Here is a 24,185-nt window from a genome sequence, read left to right on the forward strand (position 1 = left end):
GCACTGGGTCACCACTCTACCCAAACCCTTACAGGTTTTATCTGTCTTTTTATATTTATCCCTATTCCGACATTTTTCTATGATCCACACACACTATCTCTACTGCACATCCAGATGTATTCGGAACAACATCCACAAGCACGTTTTCATCTCCAGCTCCCTGCTCAGTGCGCTCACATCAGTAAGTGAGTCACGTACCAGCGGAACAGCCCTCCTTCAATGCGAACTTGCCAGACCTATTGGAGAAAACCCCCAAGGCAGGATCTGTCACTGTTTCACTCATTGGCTGGAAGACGATCAGAAACATGTTATATGCACCAAGATATAAACTGGAGTCGGTGTAGGGCGTATTGAGGAATCTTGTGGTAACCAGATCTCAATGCCAAGACGAGCTGTTTTCAACTGTTGACGTGACTGGAGAATTGAACGCAGGAAGAAGAAGACAAACACAATTTTGAGCATATCGGAAAATCTACAACGTTCTGCACCTTATTTTTTGGATTTGTGTAACCTCTAAAGAGGCAGTGTTGATTATCTTACCCCCGAATCAATGCAGGATGCAAGAGCACAAGGTCCAACTGGACTGGATTACCGGATTAATGGACTGATTATAGGACAATTATCGGGCAAAAGTCCTTATCGCTCTCCAGATGTTCGTGAATGAAATGATGTAAAACGTGGTCCCGAAAAAGCATATTTATTGGTGCATCTGCTATAGGGATACTTTATGGGTTAGTTCATGTAGCCTACATGTTCATAACCAGTATGCAACAGTGTGTAGCCTAGCTCTCACAGAAAAAAAAGTATACTGTGTACTGTAGATGGTAGCCGGCTACGCTGGAAAATGTGTAGTTAAATGAATGAATATCTCCGTATTTTTCTGTAAACTAGGTGTAGATGCCGCATGGGCTTTGCGCATTTGTACTGCCTAACCTTCAGCATAGAGTGTTGAACAAACGGATGTAACCTTGTAGCAACAAGGGAAATCATGAACGCTTTAAAATCACTAAATATATTTTATTCATCGCACAAGTGAATCACGTCTGCCACATGTTCAATTGTGTATTGCGTTAGGCTAATGCGTGATATGTCTTTGGGCGTTCATCTCTGTTTACAGAAATAGTTAATTATATCTGTATATGGCATGTGAAGGAGGTTAGAATAACCGCGTAAAAGAGGGGAAAGGCTGGCTCATAAATCGATTAAATATCCTCTGTCGTCTTGGATACAAAACTACCTGTCTCGTGTGATTTTAGTCGTAGTGTGTGGCACCTGGACAAATCAACAGGTTGGAAGTTAAAAGGGACATTTTTTAAGCACGCGCATCCTACACAGTAAAGGGATATGCGTCTTCCTGTCATATGTTTCCTTCTCTTCTGGGCTAAAGCCCGGACACTGAAAAATCTAAATTATTCTGTTCCGGAGGAGCAGGGACCTGGAACTGTTATCGGAAACATTGCTAAGGATGCCGGATTTGGACCGGTGGAGAAAGGAACCAAGTCGAACTTTCGAGTTCTGGAGAATTCTGCTCCACATCTCATTGATGTGGATTCGGAGAGTGGGCTGCTTTTTACCAAACAGCGGATTGACAGGGAGACCTTGTGCAAACGCAACCCTAAGTGTCAGCTCTCTATGGAAGTGTTTGCCAACGACAAGGAAATATGCATGATCAAGATTGATGTAGTGGATATAAACGACAACTCCCCCAGTTTCCCCTCAGATCACATCAATATTGATATTTCAGAGAACGCAGCTGCTGGGACACGGTTCCCTTTAACAATTGCACACGACTCAGATTCTGGACAAAACGGAATAAAGACTTATCAGGTCACCAGAGATGATTACAATACATTTTCTTTGGACTTGAAATTGAGAGGTGATGGAACCATATATCCTGAATTGGTGGTTCAGCGCCCTCTAGATAGGGAAGATCAGTCTCATCACACCCTCCTTTTGACAGCCATTGATGGAGGGGAGTATCCAAGATCAGGGTCCATGCAAATCAATGTGAGAGTTACTGATTCAAACGATAATAGCCCAGTATTTGACAAACCCGCCTATGTGCTGGAGCTCCCTGAAAACTCACCGCCTGGGAGAATGCTGATAGATGTGAATGCAACTGATCAAGATGAGGGCAGCAATGGACAGGTAGTCTATTCTTTCAGTGGATATGCATCCGATAGAGTCCAAGAGTTGTTTTCTATTGATCCCAAAACAGGTGTCATTAAGATTCAGGGAGAAATTGACTATGAGGATAATCCAACCATTGAATTTGACGTGCAGGCCATGGACCTGGGGCCTAACCCCATACCTGGCCATTGTAAGATTTCAGTCAAAGTGCTTGACAAGAATGATAACTGGCCCGTTATAAGTTTTGTCTCCGTCCGCCAGGGAGCTATCAGTGAGGCAGCGCCTCCAGAATCTGTCATCGCCCTGGTGAGAGTCACTGATAAGGATTCTGGGAGGAATGGCCAGCTCCAGTGCAGGGTGCTTGGCAATGTACCATTCAGGCTGCAGGAAAACAATGATAATTTTTACACTCTGCTCACAGACAGACCTCTAGACAGGGAACTGAAAGACGAATATAATGTGACCATAGTGGCCAGAGACAACGGAATACCCTCGTTGAATTACACCAAATCATTCACAGTGAAAATCTTAGATGAGAATGATAATGCACCGCGTTTCACCAAGACAGTGTATGTGCTCCAGGTGCCTGAGAACAACATCCCAGGGGAGTACTTAGGCTCAGTTCTGGCTCATGATCCAGATATAGGTCAGAATGGAACTGTGTCTTACTCCATTTTCCCGTCGCACATCGGAGACGTGTCAGTTTACACCTACGTGTCTGTCAATCCTACCAACGGAGCCATTTACGCCTCAAGGTCTTTCAACTATGAACAAACTAAGTTCTTTGAGTTCAAAGTTCAAGCTAAAGACGCAGGTTCTCCTCATATGGAGGGCAGTGCCACAGTCAGAGTCAGTGTGCTTGACGTCAATGACAATCTACCAGTTATTGTATTACCCCTCCTGATAAATGACACTGTGGAAATCATGGTCCCTAGAAATGTAGGTCTGGGGTACATAGTGACCACGGTGAGAGCGGTCGATCAGGACCACGGGGAGAGCGGTCGTCTGACCTACGAGATCTGGGAGGGTAACGAGGAGCACCTGTTTGAGATGGACCCTGTGGCCGGCGAGGTGAGGACTGCCCGTGCTGTGTGGGAGGACGTGGCCCCAGCTGTGGAGCTGGTAGTGAAGGTAACCGACCACGGCAAGCCCCCACTGTCTGCCGTGGCTAAGCTGATCATTAAGGCCAACACAGGAGCCATGGCAGCAGGGGAGTCCAGCGCCAGCGGGGAGCAGCAGCACTGGGACATGTCCCTGCCCCTCATCATCACCCTCTGCATCATCTCCCTCATGCTCCTGGCTGTCATGACTACCATCGCCGTTAAGTCCAAGCATCAAGATAAGGAGGCTGGGAATTATAACTGCCGTATGGCCGAGTACTCCAACTCCAATCCCCCGGTTGGAAACGGCAAGAAGAAGAGGATCAACAAGAGCGACATCATGCTGGTGCAGAGCGAGGTGGAGGAGAGGGACTCTGTGAGCAGGATGAACGTGGTGAGCAGCCCGTCTCTCATCACCTCGCCTATCTGTTTCGACTACCAGGCGACCAGCCCCCTGCCTCTCACGCTGCCCAGGTCAGAGGTCATGTATCTGAAAACCACTTTCAACAGCCTGACGGTACCTCGGGCTGGCTGTCACTCAAGCTTTGCGGGGCTTACCACAGAGACTCCTATGGATAGAATGTCAGTGATACAGGTAAGAAACAGAATCTATTGTCAGCCTTTTATTCTCCATTCATGGATTCTAATCTGCCACAAGAGAGGTAATTCTTCAAATCAATAGTCTCAGGCACCATGCAATCACATATCCTTCTTATCATTTTTATTCCCTGCCTGGCACCCTACAATATTGCCAATTGAAGGAGTCAAAAAATGCAGCCAATACAGGATAATACGCCATATTGAAGAAATATATTAAAATATATGTTGGCACCGGTTGTTAGCGTGCTTGAATAGACTGTTTGCAATCTACTTCTCCTCCACAGAGATCCTAACCATTTTGAAATTGGCCCATTATGATTCGCTTCTACCAGCACCTTACAGGTGGTCTGAATAATCAGAAACCCATTTCTGTTAGATATGCAAACCATGTGAGTCTTGGACTGCGCTGCTGTGCTTCCACTGCCAGATCTGTCTGTGAAAACAAAACCCTGCCCGAAATGTGGGATTGGACAACAGCTTGTCTGATCACATTAGTAAAATATGATGTGCCAGACAGCTAGATGCATACAGCATAACCTTACAATCCCATTTCTTGCCCTCCACAAACATGGACCAGTTCCACAAATCCAAATCCTATGTTGGCACGATAAGGCCTTTACCAGGGTCCAGCTCTACCTTGTACAAAATGACAGGGTTTCTTTATGCAAGCCAGCATATTCAATTGCCAGGGAATGCATGTAATTGTATTTAGCACAGCAGTGTTTTTCAGTTGTTAATGATGTAAATATCTAGGACAGTCTCCGAGATGATAACACTGATGACAAGGTCTGTTGCTAGGGCACGTTGCTATGGCATGTGGGTGTGATCAACACAAACACAATAATTCTCACGATAAGTAGAAACGTGGATGCAGATGACAGTGGCTGCTACATTACTGCTCAGCCTCGCCAAACAGCCACGTATAGATGGACATGAAGGAGATTTGTTCTTTTCAGGGTGCCACTTTTGGAACATGTTGTATTACCGTGTTTCATATATTCCTAAATGATTCAAATGTACAGATCACAATGTAGGCCAAGCCACAGCTATGGGCATATCCTTTGAATATCTCATGTTGCATACATTAAAAAATATTTTTTTTAAGTGTCTGGAGCGCAATAAACTAATAATTTCTCTCTGATTTTATTCTCAGACGGATAATTTTCCTTCGGAGCCGAATAACGTGGCCAACAGGCAACCATTTGCTCAAAGGTAAGGTCGCTGTATGATAACGACCTAACCGCCTCATTTTGCATCGTAGTCAATATCGAAGCATCAGGCTATAAAAGCATGTCAAAATAGGGCGCAGAGGCGATCACAAGAGGGATAGACAGACACTACCACCAGTGAGTTATTTTTTATTTATTTCATGTTTCTCTCCCCATCCTGCAGCAGCTCAACTTTTAAGGATGCAGAGCGAGCGAGCCTCCGAGACAGTGGCCATGGTGATAGTGACCAGGCTGATAGTGACCTGGATACTAATAAAGGCTGCGCCTGCAACACGTCTGCCAGGGGGGCCCTCAAGATGAAAGCCACAGCAGTTAATGGCCAGCCTCTTGACCAGGGTGAGTGGAAGCTCTCTCTCTCTCTCTCTCTGACATCGTGAAGATGCTTAACAGACCCTTGTATCAGAACCCCTGCACCAAGCCAACATGCACTACAAACACGTGTGTTGACAGTCTGTCTATCCCTATAATCCTACAGAACCGCCCTCAGTGTAAAGCTAATGTAAATGATGATTACACAGTGTACACCTCAAAGAGATTACTGAAATCATAATACTTAAAAGAGATTGTAGCAGTATGAATTCTTTGCAGCAGTAATGAAATCTTAGCTCTGTGAGACAGCTTCGTATTGTAGCTCAGTGCTGGTGCAGAAATGTTGAACTACACTGCCAAGATGACATGAAGGCGCCATAGTGGAAAATAGATGATAGTTAAGGGGATAAAAGGGTCCATTGACTGAAGGAAATGATATTCAAACACCCTCTGCCAGCTTTGTAAAGTGTACCTCTATGGCTGTCTCATTTGAACATTTCATTATTTGATTATGAACTTTCCGCAAGCCTTGCTTGCATCACAAGACAGGGACAAAAGAGCATGACAGACACTTTCAGTACAAACAGACATGTAGCGTTTGGTGACTGCTGACAGAATACTTTCTTTCTCAGGTGCCTTTGATGGACTGTTAGAATGGTAAAGATGTACGTACGATAGGGAATGATAAATCGGACTATTTCGTGCCAGTTATGTCAAAAGTCTTGTTGACGTTCTCAATGCGTACAAGCGTTGATGAGTTTGAAACACTTTCCGCCAGTCAAGTGCTTTTCACCACTTGTCGGATTCTGATTGGTTTATGTAGCTCTTTTTCTGTGCGATACAATGAGGCACATCTCCCATATACACCTTTCAAACCAAGATGTTTTTCTGTCAACTCTAGCATCTTGTCAGCTTTAGCATCCCGCCAACTTTAGCATCGTGCCAAGTTTAGCATCGTGCCAAGTTTAGCATCTCACCAACATTAGCATCTCACCAACATTAGCATCCTGCCAACTTTAGCATCCCGTCAACTTTTTGCCTACTTTTTGTTATAAATGAAATGTATAACCATCCTAGTCATTATTACGACTTGATCAGACCAACATTGCATTTTTGTACACCAGAAGTACATTAATTTCTCTATTTTATTTCACCCATTTTTCTCCTCAATTTCATAATGTGCAATTGGTAGTTACAGTCTTGTCCCATCAGTGCCTTAGACTGCTGCGCCACTCAGGAAGCCCAGTAGTTCAACATTCCTTCCCCATCAGAACCCAAAATATAAGCTTGTTTTACTCCAATGTTTGTAAACAAAGAACATGTAATTGCATTTGGCATTACTGCTATAAGCCAATAGAAGGGCATCGAATAAAATATTCCCTACATGGAGCAACAGATAGTCTCAAAATGAAGTTTGTTCTGAAGTGTGTTTGTCTTTTATCTGAGAGTTATAAGAATGATCAGTAAACTATATATACATATATTTTTTACATGTACAGTGTATTTGTTAAATATTCCGACCCCTTGATTATTTGTTTTTTTCCCCTCATCAATCTACACACAATAAACAAAGCAAAAAAACAGGTTTTTAGAAATAGTTTCAAATTGCAAATTTAACATAAAAAACTGAAATATCATTTATATAAGTATTCAGATCCTTTGCCTTTCGGCAAACTCCAAGTGGGATGTCATGTGCTTTTTTTTACTGAGGAGTGGCTTCCGTCTGGCCACTCTACCATAAAAGGCCTGATTGGTGGAGTGCTGCACCATTTCTGTATGGACTTCACTTTGTGCACAGGGGCATTGTCATGCTGAAACAGGAAAGGGCCTTCCCTAAAATGTTGCCACAAGGTTGGAAGCACAGAATAGTCTAGAATGACATTGTATGCAGTACCGTTGAGATGGATCTTTTCTGGAACTAAGGGGCCCAAACCATGAAAAACAGCCCCAGACCATTATTCCTCCTCCACCAAACTTTACAGCCAAACCCAGATTCATCCGTTGGATTGCCAGATGGTGAAGCGTGATTCATCACTCCAGAGAATGTGTTTCCACTGCTTTAGAGTCCAATGGTGGCAAGCTTTTCAGCACTCCAGTCGACGCTTGGCATTGCACACGGTGATCTTAGGTTTGTGTACGGCTGCTCGGCAATGGAAACACATTTCATGAAGCCCCCAACAAACAATTATTGTGCTGACATTGCTTCCAGAGGTAGTTTGGAACACGGTAGTCATTGTTGCAATCGAGGACAGATGATTTTAATGCGCTACGCGCTTCAGCACTCTGGGGTCCTGATCTGTGAGTTTGTGTGGCCTACCACTTCGCGCCTGAGCCTATGTTGCTCCTTGACGTTTCCACAGCACTTACAGTTGACCGGGACAGCTCTATCAGGGCAGAAATTTGACAAACTGATTTGTCGGAAAGGTGGCATCCTATGACAGTGCCACGTTGAAAGTCACTGAGCTCTTCAGTAAGGCCATTCTAATGCCAATGCTTGTTCATGGCGATTGCATGGCTGTGTGCTCAATTTTATACACGTCAGCAAAGGGGGTGAAATAACCAAATCCACTCATTTGAAGTGGTGTCCAAATACTTTAGTATACAGTTGAAGTCGGACGTTTACATACACATAGGTTGGAGTGATTCAAATTGGTTTTTCAACCACTCCACAATTTCTTGTTAACAAACTATAGTTTTGGCATGTCAGTTAGGACATCTACTTTGTGCATGACACAAGTCATTTTTCCAACAATTGTTTACAGACAGATTATTTAATTTATAATTCACTGTATCACAATTCCAGTGGGTCAGAAGTTTACATACTCTAAGTTGACTGTGTCTTTAAACAGCTTGGAAAATTCCGGAAAATTATGTCATGGCTTTAGAAGATTCTGTTAGGCTATTTGACATCATTTGAGTCAATTGGAGGTGTACCTGTGGATGTATTTCAAGGCCTACCTTCAAACTCAGTGTCTCTTTGCTTGACATCATGGAAAAATCTGAATAAATCAGCCAAGACCTCAGAAAAACAATTGTAGATCTCCACAAGTCTGGTTCATCCTTGGGAGCAATTTCCAAACGCCTGAAGGTACCACTTTCATCTGTACAAACAATAGTACGCAAGTATGAACACCATGGGACTACGCAGCCGTCATACCGCTCAGGAAGGAGACGTGTTCTGTCTCCTAGAGATTAACGTACTTTGGTGCGAAAAGTGCAAATCAATCCCAGAACAACAGCAAAGGACCTTGTGAAGATGCTGGAGGAAACAGGTACAAAAGTATCTATATCCACGGTAAAACAAGTCCTATATATAACCTGAAAGGCCCCTCAGCAAGGAGAAGCCACTGCTCCAAAACCGACATAAAAAAGCCAGACTGGGGTGGCAGCATCATGTTGTCGGGGTACTTTGCTCAGGAGGGACTGGTGCACTTCACAAAATAGATGGAATCATGTGGAAGGAAAATTATGTGGATATATTGAAGCAACATCTCAAGACATCAGTCAGGAAGTTAAAGCTTGGTCGCAAATGGGTCTTCCAAATGGACAATGAACCCAAGCATACAGTACTTCCAAAGTTGTGGGAAAATGTCTTAAGGACAAGAGAGTCAAGTTATTGGAGTGGCCATCACAAAGACCTGACCTCAATCCTATAGAACATTTGTGGGCAGAACTGAAAAAGCGTGTGCGAGCAAGGAGGCCTTCAAACCTGACTCACTTACCACAGCTCTATCAGGAGGAACGGGCCAAAATTCACCCAACTTATTGTGGGAAGCTTGTGGAAGGCTACACAAAACGTTTGACCCAAGTTAAACTATTTAAAGGCAATGCTACCAAATACTAATTGAGTGTATGTAAACTCCTGACCCACTGGGAATGTGATGAAAGAAATGAAAGCTGAAATAAATCATTCTCTCCACTATTATTCTGACAGTTCACATTTTTAAAATGATGTGTTGATCCTAACTGACCTAAAACAGGATTAATTTACTAGGATTAAATGTCGGGAATTGTGAAAAACAGAGTTTAAATGTACTTGGCTAAGGTGTATGTAAACTTCGGACTTCAACTGTACATTGGGGCGGCAGGGTAGCCTAGTGGTTAGAGTGTTGGACTAGTAACAGAAAGGTTGCAAGTTCAAATCCCCGAGCTGACAAGGTACAATTCTGTCATTCTGCCCTTGAACAGGCAGTTAACCCACTGTTCCTAAGCCGTCATTGAAAATAAGAACTTGTTCTTAAACTGACTTGCCTAGTTAAATAAAGGTATAAAAAAATAGTTTATCTCCATATATACTGTACATTACTTCCAGGACCTGCCTAAAACAAATGAATAATGGATTTCTTTGTGATGGTGTAAATTCAATGGATGTATTAAAATAGACCATCCATATCTACTCCCACTCTTGAACAATGTGCACGGGAGATATAATAGGTCCTGGTGAGAAAGTGGCACAAATGGGACTGTATTAATTAGGCTCTAAAGACTATTGTTTTACAAGCAACCTTCTGTCTGTGAATGAGGTAATAGTTGGAAACATAGTGGAGGACTTGACTGAAGTGGGGCCGGCTCTCATTTCCCTTAGAGATAGAAGTGTCTAGGAATGGAATGGAACAGTACTGTTTTCATCAGGTCCCTGGACAGTACTGTGGTCATCAGGTCCCTGGACAGTACTGTGGTCATCAGGTCCCTGGACAGTACTGTGGTCATCAGTTCCCTGGACAGTACTGTGGTCATCAGGTCCCTGGACAGTACTGTGGTCATCAGTTCCCTGGACAGTACTGTGGTCATCAGGTCCCTGGACAGTACTGTGGTCATCAGGTCCCTGGACAGTACTGTGGTCATCAGTTCCCTGGACAGTTTGGCCTGACAGTCTAGGGGGGTGATGGTAACGAGACCCGTAACATAACTCATGCAATTTATAATAGTGACAAAGTAAAAGTTAGAACGAAATAACCACGACAACTGAAATCTACCGTCAAACTCAGGGTTTATTAGTAAACACACGGTAATGGGGGGGCGGGGGGGGGGGGGGCCCAAGGAAAGAAACAAATATCCAAAAATCCCCTAAACTAGACTAGCCCATTTCAACCACAGCTAACTAACTAACCAAAAATACAGTGGGTGGTCCACCCAGTTCTAACTAGTGTTTTTATACAAAGTAGTCCTACGGGTAATGTATGCACATGGGCGACTTGGCTTGGTTTTCCCACCGTCAAACAACATAACAAAACCAATACTCACAGGTGGGGACAAAGTGATATGGAGGTGCTCAAACAAAAGAGAGCTCAATACATAAAGACAGTGCGATAGAGAGCCATGGTCGGAGAGAGTGAAACACATCACGATCTACAGACAGATGGCATTGACAGAGAGATTGAGCTCTAGAGAAAACAACTGACAGGGTTTTTAAACCAAGGGAAAGGAACTGTGATTGGGTAGGAAACTGGAGGAGGTGTGTCTTCTGATTGATGATTGATTGGTGACTGATTGGGGAGTGATGATTGCCACCTGTAAGGGGAGAAGGAGAGAAAAGAAATAAACACACACAGGATACACACACATAATACTTGTATCTGTAACAGTACTGTGGTCATCAGGTGGACAGTACTGTGGTCATCAGGTGGACAGTACTGTGGTCATCAGGTGGACAGTACTGTGGTCATCAGGTGGACAGTACTGTGGTCATCAGGTCCCTGGACAGTACTGTGGTCATCGGGTGGGCAGTACTGTGGTCATCAGGTCCCAGGACAATACTGTTATCATCAGGTGGACAGTACTGTGGTCATCAGGTGGACAGTACTGTGGTCATCAGTACTGTTATCATCATGGACAGGTCATCAGGTGGACAGTACTGTGGTCATCAGGTGGACAGTACCAGGTCATCAGGTGGACAATACTGTTATCATCAGGTGGACAGTACTGTTGTCATCAGGTGGACAGTACTGTGGTCATCAGGTCCCTGGACAATACTGTTGTCATCAGGTGGACAGTACTGTACTGTGTCATCAGGTGGACAGTACTGTGGTCATCAGGTCTGTTATTATCAGGTGGACAATGTGGTCACTGGACAGTTGTGGTCATCAGGGACAGGTGGTCACAGTAGTACTGTGGTCATCAGGTCATCAGGTGGACAGTCCTGGACAGTACTCATCAGGTGGACCCAGGACAATACTGTTATCATCAGGTGGACAGTACTGTGGTCATCAGGTCAGTACTGTGGTCATCAGGTGGTTACAGTGGACTGTGGTCAGTCTGTGGTCATCAGGTCCCTGGACAATACTGTTGTCATCAGGTGGACAGTACTGTGGTCATCAGGTGGACAGTACTGTGGTCATCAGGTCCCAGGACAATACTGTTATTATCAGGTGGACAGTACTGTGGTCATCAGGTCCCAGGACAGTGCTGTGGTCATCAGGTGGACAATACTGTTATCATCAGGTGGACAGTACTGAGGTCATCAGGTGGACAGTACTGTTGTCATCAGGTGGACAGTACTGTGGTCATCAGGTCGCTGGACAGTAGTGTGTTCATCAGGTGGACAGTACTGTGGTAATCAGGTCCCAGGACAATACTGTTATCATCAGGTGGACAGTACTGTGGTCATCAGGTGGACAATACTGTGGTCATCAGGTGGACAGTACTGTGGTCATCAGGTCCCTGGACAGTACTGTGGTCATCAGGTCCCTGGACAGTGCTGTGGTCATCAGGTCCCAGGACAATACTGTTATCATCAGGTGGACAGTACTGAGGTCATCAGGTGGACAGTACTGTGGTCATCAGGTGGACAGTACTGAGGTCATCAGGTGGACAGTACTGTGGTCATCAGGTGGACAGTACTGTGGTCATCAGGTGGACAGTACTGTGGTCATCAGGTCCCTGGACAGTACTGTGGTCATCGGGTGGGCAGTACTGTGGTCATCAGGTCCCAGGACAATACTGTTATCATCAGGTGGACAGTACTGTGGTCATCAGGTGGACAGTACTGAGGTCATCAGGTGGACAATACTGTTATCATCAGGTGGACAGTACTGTGGTCATCAGGTGGACAGTACTGTGGTCATCAGGTGGACAATACTGTTATCATCAGGTGGACAGTACTGTTGTCATCAGGTGGACAGTACTGTGGTCATCAGGTCCCTGGACAATACTGTTGTCATCAGGTGGACAGTACTGTGGTCATCAGGTGGACAGTACTGTGGTCATCAGGTCCCAGGACAATACTGTTATTATCAGGTGGACAGTACTGTGGTCATCAGGTCCCAGGACAGTGCTGTGGTCATCAGGTGGACAATACTGTTATCATCAGGTGGACAGTACTGAGGTCATCAGGTGGACAGTACTGTTGTCATCAGGTGGACAGTACTGTGGTCATCAGGTGGACAGTACTGTGGTCATCAGGTGGACAGTACTGTGGTCATCAGGTCCCTGGACAGTGCTGTGGTCATCAGGTCCCTGGACAGTGCTGTGGTCATCAGGTCCCAGGACAATACTGTTGTCATCAGGTGGACAGTACTGTGGTCATCAGGTGGACAATACTGTGGTCATCAGGTGGACAGTACTGTTGTCATCAGGTGGACAGTACTGTGGTCATCAGGTGGACAGTACTGTGGTCATCAGGTGGACAGTACTGTGTTCATCAGGTCCCTGGACAGTGCTGTGGTCATCAGGTCCCTGGACAGTACTGTGGTCATCAGGTGGACAGTACTGTGGTCATCAGGTGGACTGTACTGTGGTCATCAGGTCCCTGGACAGTACTGTGGTCATCAGGTCCCAGGACAATACTGTTATCATTAGGTGGACAGTACTGTGGTCATCAGGTGGACAATACTGTTATCATCAGGTGGACAGTACTGTGGTCATCAGGTGGACAGTACTGTGGTCATCAGGTGGACAGTACTGAGGTCATCAGGTGGACAATACTGTTATCATCAGGTGGACAGTACTGTGGTCATCAGGTGGACAGTACTGTGGTCATCAGGTGGACAATACTGTGGTCATCAGGTCCCTGGACAATACTGTTATCATCAGGTGGACAGTACTGTTGTCATCAGGTGGACAGTACTGTGGTCATCAGGTGGACAATACTGTGGTCATCAGGTCCCTGGACAGTACTGTTGTCATCAGGTGGACAGTACTGTTGTCATCAGGTGGACAGTACTGTGGTCATCAGGTGGACAGTACTGTGGTCATCAGGTGGACAGTACTGTGGTCATCAGTTCCCTGGACAGTACTGTGGTCATCAGGTGGGCAGTACTGTGGTCATCAGGTCCCAGGACAATACTGTTATCATCAGGTGGACAGTGCTGTGGTCATCAGGTCCCTGGACAGTACTGTGGTCATCAGGTGGACAGTACTGTGGTCATCAGGTCCCTGGACAGTACTGTGGTCATCAGGTGGACAGTACTGTGGTCATCAGGTCGCTGGACAGTAGTGTGTTCATCAGGTGGACAGTACTGTGGTAATCAGGTCCCAGGACAATACTGTTATCATCAGGTGGACAGTACTGTGGTCATCAGGTGGACAATACTGTGGTCATCAGGTGGACAGTACTGTGGTCATCAGGTCCCTGGACAGTACTGTGGTCATCAGGTCCCTGGACAGTGCTGTGGTCATCAGGTCCCAGGACAATACTGTTATCATCAGGTGGACAGTACTGAGGTCATCAGGTGGACAGTACTGTGGTCATCAGGTGGACAGTACTGAGGTCATCAGGTGGACAATACTGTTATCAACAGGTGGACAGTACTGTGGTCATCAGGTGGACAGTACTGAGGTCATCAGGTGGACAATACTGTTATCATCAGGTGACAGTACTGTGGTCATCAGGTGGACAGTACTGTGGTCATCAGGTGGACAGTACTGAGGTCATCAGGTGGACAATACTGTTATCATCAGGTGGACAGTACTGAGGTCATCAGGTGGACAGTACTGTGGTCATCAGGTGGACAGTACTGTGGTCATCAGGTGGGCAGTACTGTGGTCATCAGGTCCCAGGACAATACTGTTATCATCAGGTGGACAGTACTGTGGTCATCAGGTGGACAGTACTGAGGTCATCAGGTGGACAATACTGTGGTCATCAGGTGGACAGTACTGAGGTCATCAGGTGGACAGTACTGTGGTCATCAGGTGGACAGTCCTGAGGTCATCAGATGGACAGTACTGTTGTCATCAGGTGGACAGTACTGTGGTCATCAGGTGGACAGTACTGTGGTCATCAGGTGGACAGTCCTGAGGTCATCAGATGGACAGTACTGTTGTCATCAGGTGGACAGTACTGAGGTCATCAGGTGGACAATACTGTGGTCATCAGGTGGACAGTACTGAGGTCATCAGGTGGACAGTACTGTGGTCATCAGGTGGACAGTCCTGAGGTCATCAGATGGACAGTACTGTTGTCATCAGGTGGACAGTACTGTGGTCATCAGGTGGACAGTACTGTTGTCATCAGGTGGACAGTACTGAGGTCATCAGGTGGACAGTACTGTGGTCATCAGGTGGACAGTACTGAGGTCTTCAGGTGGACAATACTGTGGTCATCAGGTGGACAGTACTGAGGTCATCAGGTGGACAGTACTGTGGTCATCAGGTCCCTGGACAGTGCTGTGGTCATCAGCTGGACAGTACTGTGGTCATCAGGTCCCTGGACAGTACTGTGGTCATCAGGTGGACAGTGCTGTGGTCATCAGGTCCCTGGACAGTACTGTGGTCATCAGGTGGACAGTGCTGTGGTCATCAGGTCCCTGGACAGTAGTGTGGTCATCAGGTGGACAGTACTGTGGTCATCAGGTCCCAGGACAATACTGTTATCATCAGGTGGACAGTACTGTGGTCATCAGGTGGACAGTACTGTGGTCATCAGGTGGACAGTACTGAGGTCATCAGGTGGACAATACTGTTATCATCAGGTGGACAGTACTGTGGTCATCAGGTGGACAGTACTGAGGTCATCAGGTGGACAATACTGTTATCATCAGGTGGACAGTACTGAGGTCATCAGGTGGACAGTACTGTGGTCATCAGGTGGACAGTACTGTGGTCATCAGGTGGGCAGTGCTGTGGTCATCAGGTCCCAGGACAATACTGTTATCATCAGGTGGACAGTACTGTGGTCATCAGGTGGACAGTACTGAGGTCATCAGGTGGACAATACTGTGGTCATCAGGTGGACAGTACTGAGGTCATCAGGTGGACAGTACTGTGGTCATCAGGTGGACAGTCCTGAGGTCATCAGATGGACAGTACTGTTGTCATCAGGTGGACAGTACTGTGGTCATCAGGTGGACAATACTGTGGTCATCAGGTCCCTGGACAATACTGTTATCATCAGGTGGACAGTACTGTTGTCATCAGGTGGACAGTACTGTGGTCATCAGGTGGACAATACTGTGGTCATCAGGTCCCTGGACAGTACTGTTGTCATCAGGTGGACAGTACTGTTGTCATCAGGTGGACAGTACTGTGGTCATCAGGTGGACAGTACTGTGGTCATCAGGTGGACAGTACTGTGGTCATCAGTTCCCTGGACAGTACTGTGGTCATCAGGTGGGCAGTACTGTGGTCATCAGGTCCCAGGACAATACTGTTATCATCAGGTGGACAGTGCTGTGGTCATCAGGTCCCTGGACAGTACTGTGGTCATCAGGTGGACAGTACTGTGGTCATCAGGTCCCTGGACAGTACTGTGGTCATCAGGTGGACAGTACTGTGGTCATCAGGTCGCTGGACAGTAGTGTGTTCATCAGGTGGACAGTACTGTGGTAATCAGGTCCCAGGACAATACTGTTATCATCAGGTGGACAGTACTGTGGTCATCAGGTGGACAATACTGTGGTCATCAGGTGGACAGTACTGTGGTCATCAGGTCCCTGGACAGTACTGTGGTCATCAGGTCCCTGGACAGTGCTGTGGTCATCAGGTCCCAGGACAATACTGTTATCATCAGGTGGACAGTACTGAGGTCATCAGGTGGACAGTACTGTGGTCATCAGGTGGACAGTACTGAGGTCATCAGGTGGACAATACTGTTATCAACAGGTGGACAGTACTGTGGTCATCAGGTGGACAGTACTGAGGTCATCAGGTGGACAATACTGTTATCATCAGGTGGACAGTACTGTGGTCATCAGGTGGACAGTACTGTGGTCATCAGGTGGACAGTACTGAGGTCATCAGGTGGACAATACTGTTATCATCAGGTGGACAGTACTGAGGTCATCAGGTGGACAGTACTGTGGTCATCAGGTGGACAGTACTGTGGTCATCAGGTGGGCAGTACTGTGGTCATCAGGTCCCAGGACAATACTGTTATCATCAGGTGGACAGTACTGTGGTCATCAGGTGGACAGTACTGAGGTCATCAGGTGGACAATACTGTGGTCATCAGGTGGACAGTACTGAGGTCATCAGGTGGACAGTACTGTGGTCATCAGGTGGACAGTCCTGAGGTCATCAGATGGACAGTACTGTTGTCATCAGGTGGACAGTACTGTGGTCATCAGGTGGACAGTACTGTGGTCATCAGGTGGACAGTCCTGAGGTCATCAGATGGACAGTACTGTTGTCATCAGGTGGACAGTACTGAGGTCATCAGGTGGACAATACTGTGGTCATCAGGTGGACAGTACTGAGGTCATCAGGTGGACAGTACTGTGGTCATCAGGTGGACAGTCCTGAGGTCATCAGATGGACAGTACTGTTGTCATCAGGTGGACAGTACTGTGGTCATCAGGTGGACAGTACTGTTGTCATCAGGTGGACAGTACTGAGGTCATCAGGTGGACAGTACTGTGGTCATCAGGTGGACAGTACTGAGGTCTTCAGGTGGACAATACTGTGGTCATCAGGTGGACAGTACTGAGGTCATCAGGTGGACAGTACTGTGGTCATCAGGTCCCTGGACAGTGCTGTGGTCATCAGGTGGACAGTACTGTGGTCATCAGGTCCCTGGACAGTACTGTGGTCATCAGGTGGACAGTGCTGTGGTCATCAGGTCCCTGGACAGTACTGTGGTCATCAGGTGGACAGTGCTGTGGTCATCAGGTCCCTGGACAGTAGTGTGGTCATCAGGTGGACAGTACTGTGGTCATCAGGTCCCAGGACAATACTGTTATCATCAGGTGGACAGTACTGTGGTCATCAGGTGGACAGTACTGTGGTCATCAGGTGGACAGTACTGAGGTCATCAGGTGGACAATACTGTTATCATCAGGTGGACAGTACTGTGGTCATCAGGTGGACAGTACTGAGGTCATCAGGTGGACAATACTGTTATCATCAGGTGGACAGTACTGAGGTCATCAGGTGGACAGTACTGTGGTCATCAGGTGGACAGTACTGTGGTCATCAGGTGGGCAGTGCTGTGGTCATCAGGTCCCAGGACAATACTGTTATCATCAGGTGGACAGTACTGTGGTCATCAGGTGGACAGTACTGAGGTCATCAGGTGGACAATACTGTGGTCATCAGGTGGACAGTACTGAGGTCATCAGGTGGACAGTACTGTGGTCATCAGGTGGACAGTCCTGAGGTCATCAGATGGACAGTACTGTTGTCATCAGGTGGACAGTACTGTGGTCATCAGGTGGACAGTACTGTTGTCATCAGGTGGACAGTACTGAGGTCATCAGGTGGACAGTACTGTGGTCATCAGGTGGACAGTCCTGAGGTCATCAGATGGACAGTACTGTTGTCATCAGGTGGACAGTGCTGTGGTCATCAGGTCCCTGGACAGTACTGTGGTCATCAGGTGGACAGTGCTGTGGTCATCAGGTCCCTGGACAGTAGTGTGGTCATCAGGTGGACAGTACTGTGGTCATCAGGTCCCAGGACAATACTGTTATCATCAGGTGGACAGTACTGTGGTCATCAGGTGGACAATACTGTGGTCATCATATTGGACAATACTGTGGTCATCAGGTGGACAGTACTGTGGTCATCAGGTCCCTGGACAGTACTGTGGTCATCAGGTGGACAGTACTGTGGTCATCAGGTCCCTGGACAGTGCTGTGGTCATCAGGTCCCTGGACAGTGCTGTGGTCATCAGGTCCCTGGACAGTACTGAGGTCATCAGGTGGACAGTACTGTTATCATCAGGTGGACAGTACTGTTGTCATCAGGTGGACAGTACTGTGGTCATCAGGTGGACAGTACTGTGGTCATCAGGTGGACAGTACTGTTGTCATCAGGTGGACAGTACTGTTGTCATCAGGTGGACAGTACTGTTGTCATCAGGTGGACAGTACTGTGGTCATCAGGTCCCTGGACAGTACTGTGGTCATCAGGTGGACAGTACTGAGGTCATCAGGTGGACAGTACTGTGGTCATCAGGTGGACAGTACTGAGGTCATCAGGTGGACAGTACCGTGGTCATCAGGTGGACAGTCCTGAGGTCATCAGGTGGACAGTACTGTTGTCATCAGGTGGACAGTACTGTGGTCATCAGGTGGACAGTACTGAGGTCATCAGGTGGACAATACTGTGGTCATCAGGTGGACAGTACTGTGGTCATCAGTTCCCTGGACAGTGCTGTGGTCATCAGGTCCCTGGACAGTACTGTGGTCATCAGGTGGACAGTACTGAGGTCATCAGGTGGACAGTACTGTGGTCATCAGGTGGACAGTCCTGAGGTCATCAGGTGGACAGTACTGTTGTCATCAGGTGGACAGTACTGTTGTCATCAGGTGGACAGTCCTGAGGTTATCAGGTGGACAGTACTGTTGTCATCAGGTGGACAGTACTGTGGTCATCAGGTGGACAGTACTGTGGTCATCAGGTGGACAGTACTGTGGTCATCAGGTGGACAGTACTGAGGTCATCAGGTGGACAATACTGTTATCATCAGGTGGACAGTACTGTGGTCATCAGGTGGACAGTACTGAGGTCATCAGGTGGACAATACTGTTATCATCAGGTGGACAGTACTGAGGTCATCAGGTGGACAGTACTGAGGTCATCAGGTGGACAGTACTGTGGTCATCAGGTGGGCAGTACTGTGGTCATCAGGTCCCAGGACAATACTGTTATCATCAGGTGGACAGTACTGTGGTCATCAGGTGGACAGTACTGAGGTCATCAGGTGGACAATACTGTAGTCATCAGGTGGACAGTACTGTGGTCATCAGGTGGACAGTCCTGAGGTCATCAGATGGACAGTACTGTTGTCATCAGGTGGACAGTACTGTGGTCATCAGGTGGACAGTACTGTTGTCATCAGGTGGACAGTACTGAGGTCATCAGGTGGACAGTACTGTGGTCATCAGGTGGACAGTCCTGAGGTCATCAGATGGACAGTACTGTTGTCATCAGGTGGACAGTACTGTGGTCATCAGGTGGACAGTACTGAGGTCATCAGGTGGACAATACTGTGGTCATCAGGTGGACAGTACTGAGGTCATCAGGTGGACAGTACTGTGGTCATCAGGTCCCTGGACAGTACTGTGGTCATCAGGTGGACAGTGCTGTGGTCATCAGGTCCCTGGACAGTACTGTGGTCATCAGGTGGACAGTGCTGTGGTCATCAGGTCCCTGGACAGTAGTGTGGTCATCAGGTGGACAGTACTGTGGTCATCAGGTCCCAGGACAATACTGTTATCATCAGGTGGACAGTACTGTGGTCATCAGGTGGACAATACTGTGGTCATCATGTGGACAATACTGTGGTCATCAGGTGGACAGTACTGTGGTCATCAGGTCCCTGGACAGTACTGTGGTCATCAGGTGGACAGTACTGTGGTCATCAGGTCCCTGGACAGTGCTGTGGTCATCAGGTCCCTGGACAGTGCTGTGGTCATCAGGGTCCCTGGACAGTACTGAGGTCATCAGGTGGACAGTACTGTTATCATCAGGTGGACAGTACTGTTGTCATCAGGTGGACAGTACTGTGGTCATCAGGTGGACAGTACTGTGGTCATCAGGTGGACAGTACTGTTGTCATCAGGTGGACAGTACTGTTGTCATCAGGTGGACAGTACTGTGGTCATCAGGTCCCTGGACAGTACTGTGGTCATCAGGTGGACAGTACTGAGGTCATCAGGTGGACAGTACTGTGGTCATCAGGTCCCTGGACAGTACTGTGGTCATCAGGTGGACAGTACTGAGGTCATCAGGTGGACAGTACTGTGGTCATCAGGTGGACAGTACTGAGGTCATCAGGTGGACAGTACCGTGGTCATCAGGTGGACAGTCCTGAGGTCATCAGGTGGACAATACTGTGGTCATCAGGTGGACAGTACTGTGGTCATCAGTTACCTGGACAGTGCTGTGGTCATCAGGTCCATGGACAGTACTGTGGTCATCAGGTGGACAGTACTGTGGTCATCAGGTGGACAATACTGTGGTCATCAGGTGGACAACACTGTGGTCATCAGGTGGACAGTACTGTGGTCATCAGGTCCCTGGACAGTACTGTGGTCATCAGGTGGACAGTACTGTTGTCATCAGGTGGACAGTACTGTGGTCATCAGGTCCCTGGACAGTGCTGTGGTCATCAGGTCCCTGGACAGTACTGTGGTCATCAGGTGGACAGTACTGTTGTCATCAGGTGGACAGTACTGAGGTCATCAGGTGGACAGTACTGTGGTCATCAGGTGGACAGTACTGAGGTCATCAGGTGGACAGTACTGTGGTCATCAGGTGGACAGTACTGAGGTCATCAGGTGGACAGTACTGTGGTCATCAGGTGGACAGTCCTGAGGTCATCAGGTGGACAGTACTGTTGTCATCAGGTGGACAGTACTGTTGTCATCAGGTGGACAGTCCTGAGGTTATCAGGTGGACAGTACTTTTGTCATCAGGTGGACAGTACTGTGGTCATCAGGTGGACAGTACTGTTGTCATCAGGTGGACAGTACTGAGGTCATCAGGTCCCTGGACAGTACTGTGGTCATCAGGTGGACAGTACTGTTGTCATCAGGTGGACAGTACTGTTGTCATCAGGTCCCTGGACAGTCCTGTTGTCATCAGGTCCCTGGACAGTACTGTGGTCATCAGTTCCCTGGACAGTACTGTTGTCATCAGGTCCCTGGACAGTCCTGTTGTCATCAGTTAAATGGACTGTACTGTGGTCATCAGGTGGACAGTACTGTTGTCATCAGGTCCCTGGACAGTACTGTGGTCATCAGGTAGACAGTACTGTTGTCATCAGGTCCCTGGACAGTCCTGTTGTCATCAGGTCCCTGGGCAGTACTATGGTCATCAGGTGGACAGTACTGTGGTCATCAGGTGGACAATACTGTGGTCATCAGGTGGACAGTACTGTGGTCATCAGGTCCCTGGACAGTACTGTGGTCATCAGGTGGACAGTACTGTTGTCATCAGGTGGACAGTACTGAGGTCATCAGGTGGACAGTACTGTGGTCATCAGGTGGACAGTCCTGAGGTCATCAGATGGACAGTACTGTTGTCATCAGGTGGACAGTACTGTGGTCATCAGGTGGACAGTACTGAGGTCATCAGGTGGACAATACTGTGGTCATCAGGTGGACAGTACTGAGGTCATCAGGTGGACAGTACTGTGGTCATCAGGTCCCTGGACAGTGCTGTGGTCATCAGGTGGACAGTACTGTGGTCATCAGGTCCCTGGACAGTACTGTGGTCATCAGGTGGACAGTGCTGTGGTCATCAGGTCCCTGGACAGTACTGTGGTCATCAGGTGGACAGTGCTGTGGTCATCAGGTCCCTGGACAGTAGTGTGGTCATCAGGTGGACAGTACTGTGGTCATCAGGTCCCAGGACAATACTGTTATCATCAGGTGGACAGTACTGTGGTCATCAGGTGGACAATACTGTGGTCATCATGTGGACAATACTGTGGTCATCAGGTGGACAGTACTGTGGTCATCAGGTCCCTGGACAGTACTGTGGTCATCAGGTGGACAGTACTGTGGTCATCAGGTCCCTGGACAGTGCTGTGGTCATCAGGTCCCTGGACAGTGCTGTGGTCATCAGGTCCCTGGACAGTACTGAGGTCATCAGGTGGACAGTACTGTTATCATCAGGTGGACAGTACTGTTGTCATCAGGTGGACAGTACTGTGGTCATCAGGTGGACAGTACTGTGGTCATCAGGTGGACAGTACTGTTGTCATCAGGTGGACAGTACTGTTGTCATCAGGTGGACAGTACTGTGGTCATCAGGTCCCTGGACAGTACTGTGGTCATCAGGTGGACAGTACTGAGGTCATCAGGTGGACAGTACTGTGGTCATCAGGTCCCTGGACAGTACTGTGGTCATCAGGTGGACAGTACTGAGGTCATCAGGTGGACAGTACTGTGGTCATCAGGTGGACAGTACTGAGGTCATCAGGTGGACAGTACCGTGGTCATCAGGTGGACAGTCCTGAGGTCATCAGGTGGACAATACTGTGGTCATCAGGTGGACAGTACTGTGGTCATCAGTTCCCTGGACAGTGCTGTGGTCATCAGGTCCCTGGACAGTACTGTGGTCATCAGGTGGACAGTACTGTGGTCATCAGGTGGACAATACTGTGGTCATCAGGTGGACAACACTGTGGTCATCAGGTGGACAGTACTGTGGTCATCAGGTCCCTGGACAGTACTGTGGTCATCAGGTGGACAGTACTGTTGTCATCAGGTGGACAGTACTGTGGTCATCAGGTCCCTGGACAGTGCTGTGGTCATCAGGTCCCTGGACAGTACTGTGGTCATCAGGTGGACAGTACTGTTGTCATCAGGTGGACAGTACTGAGGTCATCAGGTGGACAGTACTGTGGTCATCAGGTGGACAGTACTGAGGTCATCAGGTGGACAGTACTGTGGTCATCAGGTGGACAGTCCTGAGGTCATCAGGTGGACAGTACTGTTGTCATCAGGTGGACAGTACTGTTGTCATCAGGTGGACAGTCCTGAGGTTATCAGGTGGACAGTACTTTTGTCATCAGGTGGACAGTACTGTGGTCATCAGGTGGACAGTACTGTTGTCATCAGGTGGACAGTACTGAGGTCATCAGGTCCCTGGACAGTACTGTGGTCATCAGGTGGACAGTACTGTTGTCATCAGGTGGACAGTACTGTTGTCATCAGGTCCCTGGACAGTCCTGTTGTCATCAGGTCCCTGGACAGTACTGTGGTCATCAGTTCCCTGGACAGTACTGTTGTCATCAGGTCCCTGGACAGTCCTGTTGTCATCAGTTAAATGGACTGTACTGTGGTCATCAGGTGGACAGTACTGTTGTCATCAGGTCCCTGGACAGTACTGTGGTCATCAGGTAGACAGTACTGTTGTCATCAGGTCCCTGGACAGTCCTGTTGTCATCAGGTCCCTGGGCAGTACTATGGTCATCAGGTGGACAGTACTGTGGTCATCAGGTGGACAATACTGTGGTCATCAGGTGGACAGTACTGTGGTCATCAGGTCCCTGGACAGTACTGTGGTCATCAGGTGGACAGTACTGTTGTCATCAGGTGGACAGTACTGTGGTCATCAGGTCCCTGGACAGTGCTGTGGTCATCAGGTCCCTGGACAGTACTGTGGTCATCAGGTGGACAGTACTGTGGTCATCAGGTGGACAGTACTGTTGTCATCAGGTGGACAGTACTGAGGTCATCAGGTGGACAGTACTGTGGTCATCAGGTGGACAGTACTGAGGTCATCAGGTGGACAGTACTGTGGTCATCAGGTGGACAGTACTGAGGTCATCAGGTGGACAGTACTGTGGTCATCAGGTGGACAGTCCTGAGGTCATCAGGTGGACAGTACTGTTGTCATCAGGTGGGCAGTACTGTTGTCATCAGGTGGACAGTCCTGAGGTTATCAGGTGGACAGTACTGTTGTCATCAGGTGGACAGTACTGTGG

General features: G+C 47.8%; 1 protein-coding gene across 1 annotated transcript in view; it reads left to right on the plus strand.

The window, feature by feature from the left end:
* Window positions 1-274: 274 nt before the first annotated feature.
* Window positions 275-24,185, plus strand: part of LOC115121659 (protocadherin-17-like) — a 36,518-nt gene continuing 12,607 nt past the window's right edge. The window contains exons 1-3 of the mRNA XM_065016049.1: window positions 275-3,825; window positions 4,984-5,042; window positions 5,223-5,395. Of these exons, the coding sequence (XP_064872121.1) occupies window positions 1,345-3,825; window positions 4,984-5,042; window positions 5,223-5,395 (2,713 nt within the window). The 5' untranslated portion in view covers window positions 275-1,344. The remainder of the gene's footprint in view (window positions 3,826-4,983; window positions 5,043-5,222; window positions 5,396-24,185) is intronic.

Source organism: Oncorhynchus nerka, linkage group LG3 (genome assembly GCF_034236695.1).
Source record: "Oncorhynchus nerka isolate Pitt River linkage group LG3, Oner_Uvic_2.0, whole genome shotgun sequence".
Lineage (NCBI taxonomy): Eukaryota > Metazoa > Chordata > Actinopteri > Salmoniformes > Salmonidae > Oncorhynchus > Oncorhynchus nerka.